The sequence below is a fragment of the Hyla sarda genome, chromosome 3 (assembly GCF_029499605.1).
Source record: "Hyla sarda isolate aHylSar1 chromosome 3, aHylSar1.hap1, whole genome shotgun sequence".
Taxonomy (NCBI): Eukaryota; Metazoa; Chordata; class Amphibia; order Anura; family Hylidae; genus Hyla; species Hyla sarda.
In genome coordinates this window covers 340,955,548-340,976,262 of record NC_079191.1, presented here as the reverse complement: position 1 = coordinate 340,976,262, position 20,715 = coordinate 340,955,548, and the positions used below count along the sequence as shown (strand labels likewise).

Genomic DNA, 20,715 nt, shown 5'->3' with positions numbered 1-20,715 from the left:
AAATCCTAAGGTAACTTAAAGTAGAAAGCAAATTGTATATATATATATATATATATATATATATATATATATATATATATATAACTAGGAACAGTATAAAGATATTTTCTCACAGGTATACTCCAAAGTTACAAGATTCATTTAAACCATTTGGATTCAGCGAATTCAGTGTTTCGATCCAACAGACCTCACACTGTAACAATCTTCTCCTGATTCTTCCTCTGTATTTCTTCTATAATCATCGAGCGCAATTCACTTACCCTATGTCTCTGTTCGGCAAAATGTCTGGCAACTCCCTTCTCTCCATACTTATTGATTTCTTAAATTTTCTCTGTTTTTTCCAATGTTTTAGTAAGTGCATTCTGGATTACACAACAGTGTTCGTTAATCCAGAATTTAACACTTTGCATCGTTTGACCTACATAAATCCTGCCACAAGGGAGGAACACCATTGAAGTAGGTACACCACCTGTTTCATTTCACAAGTGTACCAACCCCTAATAGGGAACTTAGTTCCCTATGAGGGGTGTACAATGTGGTCACTTTTAATAATACTGGAACAATTAGAACAAGAAAGGCATGCAAACGTACCAAACAAGTTGTCTAGAAAAAGTTGCCATGCACCGCAGACATTCAAGGGTATCCCGAAAAGTCAGTTCATAAGAGCTAGAAGGATATGCAGTTCATAGAAGGATATGCAGCTGGAGCGTTGTGACGTCAAGGCTCCGCCCCATGTGACGTCACTATCCGCCCTTCTCAATGCAAACCTATGGGAGGGGGCGTGACAGCTTTCACGCCCCCTTCCATAGGCTTGAATTGAGGGGGCAGAGCATGACGTCTCACGGGGCGGAGCCTTGACGTCACAACGCTCCGGCCCCGTGATCGACAGTTATCAGACCCGGAGCTAACACGCTTCGGGGACTGATTTTAAACGGAACGGCGTGCAAGATCACGGGGGTCCCCAGCGGCGGGACCCCCGTGATCAGGCATCTTATCCCCTATCCTTTGGATAGGGGATAAGATGTCTAAGCGTCGGAGTACCCCTTTAAATTAAACTTGTAACTTTGGAGTATACCTGTGAGAAAATATCTTTATACTGTTCCTAGTTATATATATAGAATTAGATTTCTACTTTAAATTACCTTAGGATTTTAATACTGTTATTCTCGTTCCCAGAAATGAGTTCTTGTGAGAGTATTTTTCCTATGTAATGTGGGGATGGGAGCACAGTAGGGATACTTGAAAAAAGAGGCATGTCCTCCTAAACGTCGTAAGTGTCGACGCAAGCTCCGCTCTGTTCCCCTTCATTAGAGGAAGGATCTTCAGCCGTAGGAACCCCTGACATGGGTTTAAAATTTCCAGCAAAATGAAGAATGTCTAGCGTGTCCGAGAAGGTGCACCTTGGGTGATATTTTTGATATGTTACAATTTTGTAAATTTTTTGCATATGGAACTGTGGATTTAAGATATTTATTCACTAAAGCAAGTTAAGAAGAAACAAAGATTTATGTGTGGCATTGAATTCTTTTTCTGCATAGTAGGAAACTTCATCTTCACATTGTAATGATTCACATTGGCTGCATCTTCTTCCCTTCATGCTGAAGGTCTTGATGCTGGTGAGGGACAGCTTCAGCCTTCTATTCCCTGCAGGAGTGCTTGGCCATTTAGTGCTGGGCCAATTAACAAATCCGCCCTGCTGGATGGATTTGTTAATCCTGGCAATGGGGATTTCCTGTGGTCAAGATTATGGCTCACATCTCACCAGGGTTTGTCTTCTGCTTGCATCTTGTTATGCTGATCTTTAGCTTGCTGATTGATTCTGCTCCTGTCTTCCTGTTTTGGTACTATGCTGCCCTATAGGTCTGATTTATTGTTATCTGGACTTTGCTCTGTGTTTCTGATTGTGTAATTTGCTGCTCTTTTTGGTTCTAAACTTTTGCTTGTCTCCCCCTTATTTTCAAAATTTGTACCAATTTTTTACTGACCCAGACTCCCTGACACTTCTGATGCCCCTGCACTTCAGTGCAGGGACCATTACCCAGTTGAGGAGTCGCCATTTATGGCCCAATATCCAAGTAGGAGTTGGGGCACGTTTTAAGTCTGCCCTGATTCCTACCCCAGACATAACAGAATCTTGAGCCAACAAATTATTCCTGGTGTCATCAACACAGAGATGGAAGCCATGACTGCTCTTGTGGACAAGATGCAGTGTCCTACACAGTTTGTTCCAGAATTAGCAGAAAGAGTAAGTCACCAGGACTTGTCTCATCCATAATTTCCAGTTATCTTCTTTGTTTCCCTTTGAACCCCAGTCAAGCTCCCAAACCGTTCTTCAGGAGAAACTTTTGTTTCTGTTCATGAAAGTTGTAAACTCTGAGGCCTAATGGATATTGTCAACTCATGTCTGTGGGAAGTTTGTTCTAAGCCTTGGGACTTTTGTTCGATGAACCTGACTGAGCAGCCTTTTCTGCATCTCTACTGGTTGCACTTAGATAGGGATGCAGGCAAGTTGTTGAACATTGGTGTCAATAGTGGTGTGTTACTTCTCAGTCTCAGATAACATTAGATTTGGGTGACACCCTTAAGTTTTGCTTGTTAGTTACCCATCTCCTGACACCATTGACCAGGCCATGACTTTAACGGTACATTTAGTCTGATGCCTGCGTGAATGCAGACATGAGAGGTCTATGGCACTTAATGCTCATCCACTGGCTCCTCCTAGTAACATACTAACATAGTTCATAAGGTTGAAAAAAGACCAAAGTCCATCATGTTCAACCTATAACCCTAATGAGTCCCTTCTGAGTTGATCCAGAGGAAGGCAAAAAACCCTCATACTAGAGGTAAAAATGCCTTCCCAACTCCAAATATGGCAGTCAGAATAAATCCCTGGATAAATCTCTGGCAAATACTAGCATGGCAGCATTCAAGTAAGAGTCTATGCAACTTGGTTTTACCAAGAAATTACAAAATAATTGAGTAAGTTCTGAAGGAGCAGGGGTGTTTGTCTACACTTTGGTGAGGCTGAATACTTCTTGAGATCCTGTACTAAATGCTAGCCTTCCAGTTGATGTCCAGGCTGTGGACGGGGTCTGTCCTTTCTTTCTTAAAGCTCTACAGCACTTCCTGGGGTTTACAAACTATTATTGGAGGCTATTTAAGAATTTTTCTTTGATTGCCAAACCCCTTACTGATCTGAGGACGAAGAGTTCAGATGGTCAAAGTCTCTGAAACACTCAAAGGGTGTTTTATTAAAGCACCCATCTTGATTTTGCCTGATCAATTGAAGCTATTTGTGGTAGATGTGGATGCTTCTGCGTTTGGTGAGGGTGCAGTATAGTCTCAAGGCCCTGCATCCCGCACTCATCTTTGACCTTGTGCATTTTTACATTGTAGTCACATGAAAAGATATAATAAAATGTTTTTAAAAAATGTAAGAGGGGGACTCACTTCTGTGAGATGCTGTAATATTTAATGGATCAAGTGTTTGACTTAGAATTCCTGTATTTGACAGGAGTAAATTAAGCATCAATCAAAAATCTAAAGGAGCTTGGGTAAATTTTTTTAAATCATAATTTGCAGCCAGCAACTACAGTTAAAAAAGGACAACCAAGACAAGGTACTATATAATATGAGCAGATAAAATATTTAATAGGAAAAATACCTACCGTACATACTCGAGTATAAGCCGAGTTTTTCAGCAAGATTTTTCGTGCTGAAAACGCCCCCTCAGCTTATACTCGAGTAAACTCTCCACCTGTCAATCCCTTCATCAGTGGTCTTCAACCTGCGGACCTCCAGATGTTGCAAAACTACAATTCCCAGGATGCCCGGACAGCCATCGGTTGTCCGGGCATGCTGGGTGTTGTAGTTTTTAAACCTCTGGAGGTCCGCAGGTTGAAGACCACTGCGGCCTTCTTCATCATTCAACCCCCCCCCCTTTTGTTTTGTACCCACCTCCCCTCGGCGGGAAGTTAGGGTGATCTGGTCCGGGCCATCTATGCTGCAGGGACCGTCCGGTGGGGATGGTTAGTCGTTGCGGACTGTCCATTTTCACTGGGGGGGCCTCTTCTCCGCACTTCGGGCCCGGCCCTGGAGTAGTGACGTTGCCTTGACGACGACACACAGGGACGTTCATGCGCAACGTCCCTGTGCGTCGTTGTCAAGGCAATGTCACTAGTCCGGGCCCGAAGCGCGGAGAAGAGGCCCCCCCCCCCGGTTAACATGGACAGCCCGCAACAACTAACCATCCCAGCCGGACAGCCCCTGCAGCATAGATGACCCGGACCAGCTCACGCTAACTTCCCGCCCGGCATGCTGGGAGTTGTAGTTTTGCAACATCTATAGGTCTGCAGGTTGAAGACCACTAATGAAGGGATTGGCAGGCAGTGATGATGAAGGGGGGTGATGACAAATACCGCAGTGGTCTTCAACCTGCGGACCTCCAGAGGTTTCAAAACTCCAACTCCCAGCAAGCTTGGACAGCCGATGGCTGTCCGGGCATGCTGGGAGTTGTAATTTTGCAATATCTGGAGGTCCGCAGGTTGAAGACCACTGATAAAGGGATTGACAGGCGGTGATGATGAATGGGGGGATGATGACTGGGGTCTGGATGATTACATGGGGGGATGATGTATTTCCCACCCTAGGCTTATAGTCGAATCAATAACTTTTCCTGGGTTTTTGGGGTAAAATTAGGCCTTGGATTATATTCGGGCCGGCTTATACTCGAGTATATATGGTAATTAATTTATGCGCTTTTATAGTTTGTTGATTCCAGGCTAAGTACACTAACCTGCTTTCTTTCTAAAAAAAAAAAAAAAAAACATTATTGCTATGTTTTTAAATATAAAATATGTTTTGTTCATAGAGGTCAGCTTGATGTAATATTTTAAGTATTTTTTATTTTTCAAAACAAGTAATTCAAAAAGGAGATAGACATATGAGGGTGCTTTCACACACAGTATATTTTAGGCACCCCCAGACCCTGTTCACATGACTTTGCACCAGGAGAAAATGTACTTATAGCATTGCTGTATTTTGAGAATGTATTTTTTCTCTCCAATTCTTTGTCACACATTTTTAATTTGCCTTTAATTTTACCTCTGTGATCAGTTTAGCCATTTTTAAACGTAACTGATTTATGGCCCAGTTAATGACCACTCACTACTGATAAGAAATAACTTGTTTAATTAAACCTGCATAGATAAAGTTTGAGATCTTTAAAACAGACAGAGTATTAAAACAATTGAAGCATTGCTGGGATATTATATTGGGTTTGCTGCTATATCCAGTAGCTGCCAAGTAAATTGAGCTGAGGTTAATTACTTGGCTCTTACAATGAAAATCCTATACTAAGTTCAACTTGATTTTCTGGCTTTCTTTTATAAGTGATGATGAATATTTGCATCACTACTATAATCTGATTTACCATTCATGCAACATAATAGTGTATGTGTATTGTACTATGCAACATGATATTGCATTTTAAATTAAGGCTGGAGATACTGTGGTTCATTAAAATTACTTTTTACATTTCATTTGAACCATTTTCAGATGATTGTATTAATTAGAGTTATCAGGAGTGCTATACAAAGGACTTTTAATGTGTGTAGAAAATGTGAAAATGTTTTCTTCTGTGTTATCAGTGCTCAGACTTACAAGCCAGAAGACTGTGTCTCTTCTACTTCTGTATAGCGACAATATGTTTTGTGCCCCAGTGGATCGGTGTTGTCCTAAAGACAGTATTGTATTTACCTTGGTTACTGTTTACACTAATTAAGCACGCACACACAATACATTGCAACTATTTAAAGGGATACCCCAGCTTTAAAAAAAATAATAATAGAAAGTGACTTAATGTGATATAAAAATAAAAAAATACAATACTCATCTGCCTTGATCCCTGACAGCTGTACAATTTCCAGAACTCCTGGACTCCACTGCTCACCACAGTTTCCTGGTTCCTATGACATGTCAACACTGCAGGAACTGTCTGTTATGCCAGTCACTGGCAGCAGCTGTGTCTTGCCTCAGTCGGTGACCGGATGAGCAGCAGTTCCTGTAGAGATCATATGTTATAGGAACTAGAAAGCAGCAGTAAGTAGCAAGAACTAGTAGATGTTGGAATGAAAGCTGCAGGGGAATATGATTATATGAAAATGTTTTTTTCTCTAAACAAATAAAATGTAATTGAATTGAATATCTAACAATGTCCCCTATTAAAAAAAAATACAACATCTCAACTTGAAAGTGCTTCAAAATATGAAAAAGAACCACGAGTCAAGTCTGAGATACAGAAGGCATTTGAAAGCAATTGTGGGCTGTTCAACATATTCTAAGAATAATGTTGCACTATACCATATGCTATCACTGTATTGCCACACATATTACAGAGCAGGATTTGCTTTTGCTTTGCTTTTATGAGGATTTGCTTTTACACTGGACAGTTCCTGACACAGACAGAGGGGGCAGCAGAAAGCACTGTGGTCAGACTGGAAAGAACTACAAAACTTCCTCTGTAGTATACGGCAGCTTATCAATACTGGAAGGATTAAGATTTTTTAATGGAAGTAATTTACAAATCTGTTTAACTTTCTGTCACCAGTTGATTTGAAAACATTTGTTTTCCACCAGAGTACCCCTTAGAATTAAGTCTCTAAAATAACATTAACATGCAGCACAAAACATAAATAAATATTAAATGTGTTTATAAATTCTACGTAATAATATGTTTTCAGTACAGTATTGCCAATGCAACATATTGTTGATAATCTGTAAGTTCCCATGCCATTTTAGTTTTACTATATATTTTTATTTTATATTGTTCCTCTGTTAATCCTTCTGAAAGGGTATGAATAAAATGACAACCGAGTAGCATTGCAAATAGTGTGTGGCACCACATACCCTGACACAGTATGATCAAAGTTGACATTACCACTCACTGTTTATTCACTCTTTTGACCAAGTACTCTTTTGATCGACGGTAATGCCCAGTTGTTACTTTATGCATAACAACAAAGAAACAATTGAGTCTATTGGTGATACTAGTATACTAGATATATGTGGATGCCTTGACTTAATATGGAGTTTAAGTATTGCAGCCACACATAAGACATGGATGAACTGGGATCTTCTCTTACAACATCGGTATCTGACCTTAAAAATTTTCTTTTAGCAGAGTGGGCAAGAATTCCTACACTGAAAACAGTGGGATTTTCTTTAGCTGAAAATAGGGAATGGGACAACTTTACATTAAAACTTATGGTTTTACAATATCCAACAAGCTCTAAAGCAATCAAGTTGTATTTTTCCATTGAAGGCAAGAAAATGATTTAAAGTGCTCATATATTAGGGGTGACGTCTTTATATTACTTTTTCTTAACAAAAGCTTTATATACATTAGGATTGTATTCTTCTATATTTTTTATTTCCTTTCTTTAAAAAAAAAATTAAAAAAAAATATATATATATATATATATATATATATATATATATATATATATATATATAATGTTTCTTGTCCCTTGTTTTGTTATACATACATTTAGGTGCACTACTGTGGTAGATGTATACAGTGACCTGTAGCTAACCCTCAAACTGATGTTAAAATTGAGACATTAGTCAGTATATCCTTTTATGAAGGACATACCTGAGCCTGCACACCAACACCAAGTTTTTTCAAGTGGCACAGGACCTAACACTAAACCTACCTGTGCCGTATGTGCAATAACAGGGGCCAGTGGGCAATTACAGCAGCATTAGGTTCGACTCACAGTCTGTTCCCAGTTACCTCCAGTTTGGCTGGGCCCACATACAATCGGAGGAGGGAGGCAGGCAATAAGCCCCACCCAAGTTGGCTGATGTTTTCTTGGCCTCACAGGTGAACCTAAATGCTGCCTAGAAAGTGATCAAGGTGCATTAAATGTGGAGTTTATACACCTCCAAATATAGAATTTAAACAACAAGAAGAAGAAACGTGGCCTCAAAAAGCAGAAGGTGCCTGCCTCCTTCCTCCCATTGTATGTGTGCCCAGCCACACTGGAGGTAACTGGGAGGAAGCTGTGAGTCAGACTTAATACTGCTGTAATTGCCAATTGGCCCCTGGTATTGCCCACACGGCACAGGTAGGTTTAGTGTTAGGTCCCGTGCTACTTGAGAAACCTTGACATTGGTGTGCGGGCTCAGATATGTCCTTCATAAAAGGATATAATGGCTAATGTCTCAATTCTAACATCAGTTTGAGGGATAGCTATATGTCACTGTTTACATCTACCAAAGTAGTGCACCTAAATTTATGTATTACTCTATACATTACACATCCACACCTTTTATCTGGTGTAGAATGTCATTGTGGCACATGTGGTCTGCTGCAGGCATCCCCCATTGTATGCATTTTATGCTGGGGATTGCCCTTAGCAACACAAGGATCTGCTCCCCCAGCCTAAATGCACAACTGCATTTGGGGTTGAGCACCTCCTGCTTTTTGAGACCACATTTTTCTTCTTGTTGTTTAAACCCTTGTTTTGTTAGAAATCATCATTGTCACTTTTGCATTGGACTCTAATTGTTACCTGTGGGAGCATTTTCATTTATAGAACTTTTTTTTCCTCTACTTTTCATTCCTATGATTTTTTTTTCCTGCAACATACTGTAAGTTCATAGAAATATTTCTTTCAATAATAGATAATAGAAACTAGAAAGTGCATGTATGAATACATTAAATAATTGAGCAGATCTTCAGAAATGCACTAAACATAATACAGGATGTTGTTATAATAGGAACTTATGTGTCAAAACACTTGCAAATTACTTGAAAGTGTATGTATTCTACTTAAAAAACTGAAAAACAGTTCTGTGTTGGTTTCACACACAGAATTTTTTTTCTTAATACTAATGGCAAGTTTCTTTTGTGGTGTTTTTCACTGTGTTTTTTATTTTTTTTTTGTATATTTTGGATACAAGTTATTTAAAAATAGATAGGGAAATATAAGACGCAACACATACTGTAAATAGCATTTTGGTTTGTGTCATTTTTTTGGCACTTGTTGAATTTGAAATGCAGCTGTTACTTTGAGCAAGGATAAGTGCAGCTCTGAGCTCTGCCACAGCCACGTTCCCTGCTTACTTGAATATCCTATCTAAGCGTTGGATCCTCAGCTGGGTGGGGGTCCCTGTTCTAGGTAAGTGCAGTGGTGTTAAAAGGTCCAGAACAATAAGCAAAATACTGTACAGATGTTTGAACTATAAAAATATAATGTTAATTAAACCACACGGTCAATGGAGTATACGTAAAAAAAAATACCAAAGTCCCAAATTTTGTAATTTTGGTCGCTTTGTATACTTCAAAACAAAATTGGTACTGATGAAAATTTCAGATCATGGTGCCAAAAAGAGCCCTCATAGTACCCCGTATACGGAAAAATAAAAAAGCTATAGGGGTCAGAAGAGGACAATTTTAAACATACTAATTTTGGTGCATGCAGTTATAAGTTTTTTAAAGTAGTAAAATAAAGCAAAACCTATTTAAATTGGATATCATTGTAACTGTATTGACCTACAGAATAAATATATGGTCTCATTTTTACCGAAAAGTACACTGAGTAGAATTGGAAGACCCCAAAAGTTACAACATGACTTTCTTTTTTTCAATTTTGCCCACAAATATATTTTTTTCTGGGTTTGCCGTAAATTTTGTGGTGAAATGATTGATGTCAATTAAAAGTACAAAATTGAAAGTGTTATGATTTTTAGAAGGTGATGAGGAAAAAACGAAAGTGCAAAAACGGAAAAACCCGTGGTCCTTAAGGGGTTAATGGAATAGAAGCATAAACAGCTCACCCCTTCCACTTTGGCTTTCCCATGCATGGACTCAAGCGGACTTGCCTACAGTCCTTGGTAAATGCAGAAAAAAAAAAGTAATCCGGCATGGTATTCATCTTACAGTGCTCTTCATTCAGGAACCATGCTCACAGCAAGTAATTTACATGGAGTTAAAATCTTTAACGTGTTTCATGCAAAGTGCGCTTCACATGAAATGTGTTTTGAACTCCAAGTACATTATTTGTTGTGAACATGGTTCCTGAATAAAGAGAAATTGCATTGGAAGATGAATAATGTGCTTGACCTCTTCTTTTTTTTAAATTATATTTTAATAGTTCAGACATTTCAGCAGGGGTGATCCAAATATTTGTATTTATTTATTTTGTATTAGCAAAATAGTAAAAGAGGGTTTTTTCATTTTATTGGGGCTCATTCACTATTGCTTTGGCATAGCACTGATCATTCCATTCCACGGTCCAAAGTTGCCAGAAATTTTCCAGAATATCTTTACTCTTGTGGCCTTGCAGCGGTCTTCAGCTGTTCTTTCTCATTTCCAGGGTAAGCAAACCCCTTTTCCCAATCTTGCGCTACCTGTCTCGCTCACTCACTTTTGCTTCCGAGTGTTTATGACCTAAAGCTTTTTGGGTTTGAATTTTGTGACATGTATGCAGTCTACAGCACTTGCAAAAATCCTCCCAGGTTCACAGGCCAGTTTTCTCCAGCAGCTCCTAACTTGTTTCTCATAGACTAGTTTCACATATACAATCAGGCATTCGGCATAGTTTCCCTTTGGCCTGCACCAAAGGGAAACTGATGCTAGAACTGATCCCATTCATTTGAATGGGACAGTTCACAATCATCCAGCATAGAGATAGGTGAATTGAAGCTGACAAAGTTGAATTCTTTCCAAATTTCATGAAAAATTTCATTCTGAACTAATCCGAATTTCCTCATGCTTCGTGGTAACGTATTGCTTCATTCGCTACATTTTGTGCAGGCCGGGGGGGGGGGGGCTAAATTGGCAGCTACACGCGTGAGGACATGGGGCAAGGAAGTCAGGAAGGCGGGTGAATCACATGGCGGCATGCAGCCTATCAGCAGCCAGCCAGCCCTGTGATGCCATATGATGCCGAAGATGGGCATTTCCCGTTTTGCTGAGAGAGCAGAGACTGTGTGTGCACAATTATTACCGTTACTGACAATACAGATCTTTACAGCGGCTAATCCATTCACCTCAAGCCCGTATTCATTCTGGCTAGAGAGAGAGCAGACACTGTGTGGTCACTAATCAGCTTTACTGACAAAACAGATCAGCACAGGGGAAATCCATTGACCTCAAGTCTGCATCACTGCAGGCAGGCAGGCAGAGTTTAGAAGTAGTTTTTATTGTCTGCCAATTGAGTTCATCACAGGAAGCACTCCAGATCAAAGACTGCAAGCAACCATTGTGACGCCATATGGTCTCCCAACCCTGCTGCCACATCCAGACCCTGTCATTCTGCCACTCTGGGGCAGTGATTATAATAGGGATGCCTGTAATCTGCATGTCATACCAAATAACAGTATTGTTTCACTACCCCAGCACACCTCCTATGCCTTTTACGGCAAGGCAAATTGTTCTACACCCCTATTGAGGCTCCCTGTAGCCCGGAAATAGACGTTTTCAATAGAAATTCACCGCAAATGTATGCAGATCGAACAAAATTTTGGGGGAAAATTTGGAAAATCATCCGAATCGAATTTTTGAAAAATTTGCCCATCTCTAATCTCAATTTTGATGCCGGAAGCTTGCTGTGTTCCCCTGTCTGCCGTCCAGAAACATTGGATGCCAGATGCCATACAACTGATGACAACTTGTCATCAGTTATGGCATCAATTGCGTCGAGATCTAGACTGAGTTCACCTATTCCAAGTGTGGGACATATGTGAATCCAGCTTTAGTCACTTAGAGCTTGACAATTCTTATACATGTTTCCACTGTTGCTTTATGAACACACCCCTGGCTTTTTCTCTAACTATCCAAAAGTGTTGTATGTGAATATGTATTAATTAATGTATTAAATAATTAATATTATTTTCTTTTTTCCCACAGGGAATATGTTTAATTTGTACTTTTCATTGTCTTTTAAAACACATTAAAGAAACATGGCTTGCCAAGATTGGAGTGACCGTAAGAACAGTTTCTTTCCTGCTTATGGCCTTCTCTACAACAAAGTGGATGGTATTTTTAAGTAAGCAGCTTCTGGAAGCAGCACATGTAGATATTGTATTACAACTATAAGGGTAGGGACGCATCTATAGCCTATTTGACCCTTGTGGATGTGCCGATGGCAGTCAAAGAGGGACTGCAGAATGAGTTCTAGGTTGCAGTGGGAAATCTGCCACTACAGGCAGACACACAGAGCTACCCAACCTCAACTGGGAGCTCAATCTGCAGTCCCTCTTTTACTGCCATTGGTGCATTTGCAGTGTTAAATACACTGCAGATGTGCCCCATGTGACCCTGCCCTAAAGCTGTCAGTTTTCCTTATTGTAAAGTATTTAAGTGTAATTAAATTGGGGCTTTGTATGTACTAAGAAGTTATTTTTACAATGAATATTATCTTAAGGCTGGGTTCACACATAGTTGTTGTGTGCAATGTGCCTAAACCTCTTATGATGTGGTTGTTTAATGTAGTTATCAGAAGTACAATTTCCATTGTACTGTGCTGTGAAATTTAACTTTGAAAGCCAAATCACAATGTAAAACTTTTATGTTTTATTCTTGTAGTAATTGGTTTTGTAGCACACAAGATATGTGTGAACCCAGCCTTTTTTTTTTTGGCTTATATATTGCAGCATAGACTAATATTAGAGAATAATGCAAAGGTTCTGTGTGTGCCTTGTGCTTACCTCTTTTAGTTGGCATGGGTTTTCAGTTATACTGATTTCTATTTTCCACTGAAATTATTTTTTATTGATCTGTTCATTTCCCATGAATCCAATGGCTTTGGGGAGAGAGGAGTTGGAGTCTAATCTTTGCAGTTCCCCTTTTGAGTTCACCTTGTGATCTTTTCACTAGGCTAGACTCCAGCAACCTAAACTGCTGAGACTCATAAGTGGGTTAGAATAAGTTCACATCATGTACAGTTTTAATGTGTTTGCTTCTTTCAAGTGCGTTATTTATAGAAATATTGCCACAAGACAAAAGTGATTTGACCTATAATCACAATGAAGGTGTTTTATAAAGATTTAAGGTCTTCTGGTTATGTTTTTTATGTTTCGTTATTATCAAAAAAGTTTTTGGCATTTTTACAATTTTAATAATCGGAAGTGGGGGTATTCTATCTATCAGGTAGTGTATTGTCCGAGAAATTAACCTGAAAGTGGTATCCTCAAACCACTGGAGTAGACAGTAAAAGGTAAGGAGTTTGGCTAGTTCTCAAGGACTAAAATAAAAATAAATGAATAAAATAGAATGAAAATAAAAAATAAATATAAGAATAAAATAATATTAAATAAAGTATGTGGTCAAATAAATATGGAATGATATTGATAATATATGTGGTCAATGTATTAGGTAGTCAATGCATTAGATAATATATGTGTCTATTGAGTCCCATGTAAGTGTAGATGAAGGCTGTGTGATTGAGTGTTGGTAGAATGTAACAAATGTATCAAAGGGGGATGTGGTGGTTGATTAGTACATTGGAAATGTATCAATTTAGTGTTTTAGAGTAAATCATGTGCTTACTATGTCCAAAGTGTAAAAATATTTTATTAGATACAATTTAGAAACAATTTAGAAACATAAGTATATCACTATAATGCGAGTGCTGGATTCTAGCACTACCTTACAGCGCTAATAGTAAATTTAAATTTAGCATAGATGGATATGGATATTAAAATACATAAATTATCATAAGAGTAATTGGTAGCAGTTCATCAATATGCCAACAGTCTCAGAGGCTTAAAAGGAATGAAAGCAAAGTCCAAGTTAAGTGGTGGGCGCGCCTGCAGTGCACTTGCAGGCTCTGGAGTACCACAGTTTATTGCCCACTCCTGTTTATCCAAGGTTAAAATTCCTCGTTGGTGGTAAAGAGGATGTTATAGGTGCCAGACAGGCTAATAACAACGTCTTTGATGTTGAACAGTTATTAGTGAATGGCTCGGCGGCCGTATGAAGTCACAGCACGGCGGAGGTGCAGCAATGCTCCAGCTATAAGATGCGGCAAGGCAGCCGAGAATAGAAGAATAAAGTCCCACCGATACAATATACCGCTTACCCTGTGCTGGAGGATGTGGCAGTCCTCTCCCTCTTCAGCGGTGGGTTCCTTTTCTCAGCGGCCGGATCTGCCATCCAGCAGTCCGGTCGTCCAGGTCAGAATGTCAGGGATCGGGTATGGCGGTTTGCGGAAGCATACTCAAAGTTGTAGCCGTAGAGCAGTGCGCTCCGGTGGTGCGTGCAGCTGTAGTAGCGATGATGTTCTTAATGGTATCAGCGATGTGTCCGGTACCTTGTATGAGACTGAAGGTGATATGGATTGGGCATTTGTCTTCTGCTCTGGATCAAACGCGTTTCGCTCTGCCTGGGACCTTCTTCAGTGATCTATGTGGCCCCTGATCTTTACAGGGCTATAAATAGCTCAAATTTGGCGGTCAAACCAGGTAGATGAGAATATCTGGTTGGGATCTTTGGACATAGATGGCCATGGGAAGTGAAAGACATGAAATGGATTTCATCCATAAGTGGGATGTGTTAATAGGTAGAAAATAACTGTATTGTGATGTGGTTTATGTGTAAATAATTACCTGGAATTTTACGGAGGAAATGGAATTGGAATAAATAGATGAGTTAGTATTCATAGTAGATATGAGAAGTAGAAGTATGAGTTGCGTGTGTGAACATCAACATGGATATGAAATGTAAGCAGATAGTTAGTGATATGTAAAATAGATAATTTAGATTGGGTATCAAAGTGGTGTATCTAAGATGAACAAGTAAATTAGTATGTAAATATTGACTGTATATAAATATTAGACATAGGTATGTATAGAATGTATATAGATAGCTAGTGATATGTAAAGTAGACAATTTAGATTGGGTATCAGGGTGATGTATCTAAAATGAACAAGTATATAAGTATGTATATACTGACTGTATATAAATAATGGATATAGGTAGATATATCATGATATGGTGATATGTATAGACATGTATAAATATGGATGTGTGGGATCCAATATGTGATAAGAAGAATAGGATAAGATAAGATAAGATGAGATGAGATAAAAGTATAAAATCATTATAGAACTATAAAAATTTATAAAAATGTATTATAAAAATACAGATAAATAATAACAATACATATGCATAAAAATATAGGTATAAAATGATAGTGTATAGAATAAGAATATGTTTTATACACTATCATTTTATACCTATATTTTTATGCATATTTATTTTTATTATTTATCTGTATTTTTATAATAATTTTTATAAATTTTTATAGTTCTATAATGATTTTATACTTTTATCTCATCCTATCTTATCTTATTCTTCTTATCACATATTGGATCCCACACATCCATATTTATACATGTCTATACATATCACCATATCATGATATATCTACCTATATCCATTATTTAAATACAGTCATTATATACATACTAATATACTTGTTTATTCTATCATTTTAGATACATCACCCTGATACCCAATTTAAATTGTCTAAATTACATTTCCCTAGCTATCTATATACATTCTATACATACCTATATCTAATATTTATATACAGTCATTATTTACATACTAATTTACTTGTTCATCTTAGATACACCACTTTGATACCCAATCTAAATTATCTATTTTACATATCACTAACTATCTGCATACATTTCATATCCATGTTGATGTTCACACACGCAACTCATACTTCTACTTCTCATATCTACTATGAATACTAACTCATCTATTTATTCCAATTCCATTTCCTCTGTAAAATTCCAGGTAATTATTTACACATAAACCACATCACAATACAGTTATTTTCTACCTATTAACACATCCCACTTATGGATGAAATCCATTTCATGTCTTTCACGTCCCATGGCCATCTATGTCCAAAGATCCCAACCAGGTATTCTCATCTACCTGGTTTGACCGCCAAATTTGAGCTATTTATAGCCCTGTAAAGATCAGGGGCCACATAGATCACTGAAGAAGGTCCCAGGTAGAGTGAAACGCGTTTGATCCAGAGCAGAAGACAAATACCCAATCCATATCCCCTTCAGTCTCATACAAGGTACCGGACACATCGCTGATACCATTAAGAACATCATCGCTACTACAGCTGCACGCACCACCGGAGCGCACTGCTCCACGGCTACAACTCTGAGTGTGCTTCCGCAAACCGCCATACCCGATCCCTGACATTCTGACCTGGACGACCGGAGTGCTGGATGGCAGATCCGGCCGCTGAGAAAAGGAACCCACCGCTGAAGAGGGAGAGGACTGCCACATCCTCCAGCACAGGGTAAGCGGTATATTGTACTGGTGGGACTTTATTCTTCTATTCTCGGCTGCCTTGCTGCATCTTATAGCTGGAGCATTGCTGCACCTCCGCCGTGCTGTGACTTCATACGGCCGCCGAGCCATTCACTAATAACTGTTCAACATCAAAGACATTGTAATTAGCCTGTCCGGCACCTATAACATCCTCTTTACCACCAACAAGGAATTTTAACCTTGGATAAACAGGAGTGGGCAATAAACTGTGGTACTCCAGCGCCTGCAATTGCACTGTAGGTGTGCCCACCACTTAACTTGGACTTTGTTTTCATTCCTTTTAACCCTCTGAGACTGTGGGCATATTGATGAACTGCTAACAATTACTCTTATGATAATTTATGTATTTTAATATCCATATCCATGAATGCTAAATTTAAATTTACTATTAGCGCTGTAAGGTAGTGCTAGGATCCAGCACTCATATTATAGTGATATACTTATGTTTCTAAATTGTTTATAAATTGTATCTAATAAAATATTTTTACACTTTGGACATAGTAAGCACATGATTTACTCTAAAACACTAAATTGATACATTCCCAATGTATTAATCAACCACCACATCCCCCTTTGATACATTTGCTACATTCTACCAACACTCAACCACACAGCCTTCATCTACACTTACATAGGACTCAATAGACACATATATTATCTAATGCATTGACTACCTAATACATTGACCACATATATTATCAATTTCATTCCATATTTATTTGACCACATACTTTGCTTAATATTATTTTATTCTTATATTTATTTTCTTATATTTTCATTTATTTATTCTTATTTTAGTCCTTGAGAACCAGCCAAACTCTTTACCTTTTACAATTTTTACAATTTTATTTAGCATTTCTAACTTTTTTTTTGCTGTAATTTTCCAAAATTTCAGTACAAATTACCCTTTTTCACTAGGATTTGCACAACCAGAATAGCAACATTTTCCTGCAACCAGAACAGCAACATTTTCCTGCAATTTTAAGAAAATAACCCACAGCAAAAATACATTGTGTGAGCACAGCCTTAGGGGAAGTGTTTAACTATTATATATTTTGATCCCATAGTGATAGCAGCAGCATACAAATCTAGTATGGAGAGGAGGCGGTCTGTGAGCAACCAGAAGTGATCTAAACAGGTGCTACTGTCAGCATGATAAACAATGTACTAATGTGCTAACAAGAAGAAAAATAAAATGCCATTCAAGGGTGCACACTACGATGTTGAAAAATTTTGTAAACTTTTATTTAAAAAAAATGCAAAAAAACATCAAAAGACACACATTAAAAACAAGTAAAATGCAGGTCCAATCGAGCTAATCCACAACCTAAGGGGGCCATAGACCTAGACCCTCCCCCCCTCCAAATGACTGTCCTTAGTACACGCATAACTACACTATTGCCAAGATAATACTAGTAAAATAAATACTAAACTGCAAGCTAAACCTCAATTGAATTCCTACTTAGCATGTCAGGTGAGGCAAATAGATGGGGCCGCACTGAACCCCACGCTCTGCATTGCCTACAGACCACTTTCTCAGGGGTCCATGTGACTTACCTTATCATCTGCCATCTTGTGTTTGCTTCACCACTAGTGCTGTATATTTACTATGTACTGTGATAGAGAAATGTATGCGCCAGTATTAGGGTTGTGGATTATCTTGATTGGAGCTGTATTTTAATTATTTTTAATGTGTGTCTTGTGATGGTTTTTTTCTGATGTTTTTTTTTCTATCCTCTGTGAATTTCGTGCCGGAGGTGGGCCTGCAGGCTTGATTTGAATATTCATTGTCATGTGTCACGTGAATGCTTAGTAAGCACAGCGCTCAGATGATCAGCAAAATAAATATTCAAAATGAGCTGGCTGCTCGCCTCCAGTGTGCAATTCACAGAAGATAGAAGGAGATCTTCTGAGGGACAGATCGCCGGAGCGAAGGTATTGAAGTCAGTGACCCCTCATTGGCCTCCTGTTCACCCACACCATAACCCCTCATTGGCCTCCTGTTCACCCACACCATAACCCAGTGTACTGGATTTGATGCGGTTGAACAGGATGACCATTTTCCTTTAAAGGGGTATTGTGACCATAGACATTTATAGAAATATACACACACCCTAAACTTTTCTCTCATCATTTTTTCATAGGTGAAGATCTCAAAATAAAACATAGCATAGAAAGGCAATATTAATGCCCTTGATATTCTAGAAGGAAACTCCTCTCTATTGGCTGTGAAGATCTTCCTTATATACATGTCTATCAGATCCATGCCAACAGCTTTTCAAACTAAAAATTGTGTGTCAGTACTCTGAAAAGTATGTAAAGACACCTTATACCAGTATTTCCCAACCAGGGTGCCTCCAGCTGTTGCAAAACTACTACTCCCATTACTGCTCAGAGTTGTAGTTTTGCAACAGATGGAGGCATCATGGTCGGGAAACACTGCCTTATACATACAGTATAAGTAGCAAATACTATTTGAGCACTTTTACATTTGGAAAATTACCATAATTTATTTCCAGTATTTTTTTTTCTTCTTCAATTTGTTTCAGCTGTAAAAGCTACGCAGTAAAACTAGAATGGCAAAAACTGCTGTTCTGATTCCATTAAATATTGAAGATTAAAGGGGTGCTCTGGGGAAGTTAAAAAAAAAATGCCCCAGAGCCACCTCAGTAACTGTTCTGTGTCCCCTGTAGTCATCCATGTGATTTTTCCAGCTCCTGTGGCCCCTGTTGTCTCCTAAATATTCTTTTTCCTTGCTTGCAGCCCAGACTACAACTCCCAGCAGTCAGTGCGGCTCTGTGTAATGGTTGTCAGCCAATTGCTTTTACTATCTGTGTGCATGCTGTGTTGTTGTAAACACATTCAGCAGCATACACTGTCTTTTCTTTCAAACTATTCTTCCCCCAGTAAAAAATCATGGCAGCAGTTAGTGATAAGATCTACAGCAGGAAAAGAGCAGCATTATGTGCTGAGGAGACTGGGCTTCCCTGCTGGCAAAATCCTCACACAGAGAGGAGAGGGGAGAGGGAGGGGAGGTGTGGCTGTGAAGACAGAAATCACATGGTGTTTGTCTTCCAGGAGGGTGCGGGCTAGTCTCATTGAGAGGTTTGCACAGAGACAAGCAGGATCTGAATATGACATCTTTCTCTCACTCCCTGCATGTAAGTGACAGCTGAAAGAGGGAAACTGCTCTGTATAGCTAATGAATGATATTTAAACAAATAAATAGGTTGGTGAGAGGGAAAGGATGGGCTATGGGTTTAGTTCTCCAGAGTACACCTTTAACTTATTTTGTTTATTTTTTATTCTTACCTGTACTAGCACTGTAGTGGTACTGAATGGTTGCGGGCCGGTACATGCAAATAATCTGATCCTTTAATATATGTTATATCTGTGTTATTGTATTTATAAAGGCAGCATATCGCCTTTAGAAAGAATATATGGAATAATGCAAAAACATTTAATCAAATAAATTTGCATTGGTTCCAAGAATTGCTCAAATTTTTCTCTTTAAGTAGCAACTGTAGACATCATATGGACTACAACTATTAAGCTGGCATTTTTCTGGAATGTAAAGTATTTAAATGTAATAATGTCTGCGTAAAAATACACCATACTAGAAATAGAACATGTTTTTTTTTTTTTTTTAAGAAGATATCAGTAAATTGAGATATCAGTCAAATACTAATACATGAACTGGAGAATAAAACTTACCAGGAAAGGTTAAAGGACCTTAACATGTATAGCTTGGAAGAAAGATGAGACAGAGGGGATATGATAGAAACTTTTATATACATAAAGGGAATCAACACGGTAAAGGAGGAGAGTATATTAAAAAAGAAGAAAAACTAGCACAAGAGGACATACAGTGGGGCAAAAAAGTATTTAGTCAGCCACCAATTGAGCAAGTTCTCCCACTTAAAAAGATAAGAGGCCTTTAATTTTCATTAAAGGTATATCTCAACTATGAGAGACATAATGAGAAAAAAAAATCCATAAAATCACATTGTCTGATTTTTAAAGAATTTATTTGCAAAATATAGTGGAAAATAAGTATTTGGTCACCTACAAACAAGCAGGATTTCTGGCTTTTACAGACCTGTAACTTCTTCTTTAAGAGTCTCCTCTGTCCTCCACTCATTACCTGTATTAATGGCTCCTGTTTGAACTTGTTATCAGTGTAAAAGACACCTGTCCATAACCTCAAACAGTCACACCCCAAACTCCACTATGGCCAAGACCAAAGAGCTGTCAAAGAACACCAGAAACAAAATTGTAGACCCGCACCAGGCAAGGAAGACTAAATCTGCAATAGGCAAGTCGCTTGGTGTTAAGAAATCAAC

General features: G+C 38.5%; 1 protein-coding gene across 1 annotated transcript in view; it reads left to right on the top strand.

The window, feature by feature from the left end:
• Positions 1-20,715, top strand: part of LOC130362620 (proton-coupled folate transporter-like) — a 752,995-nt gene that overhangs the window by 572,202 nt on the left and 160,078 nt on the right. Inside the window, exon 5 of the mRNA XM_056567415.1 lies at positions 11,915-12,053. Within this exon, the coding sequence (XP_056423390.1) occupies positions 11,915-12,053 (139 nt within the window). The remainder of the gene's footprint in view (positions 1-11,914; positions 12,054-20,715) is intronic.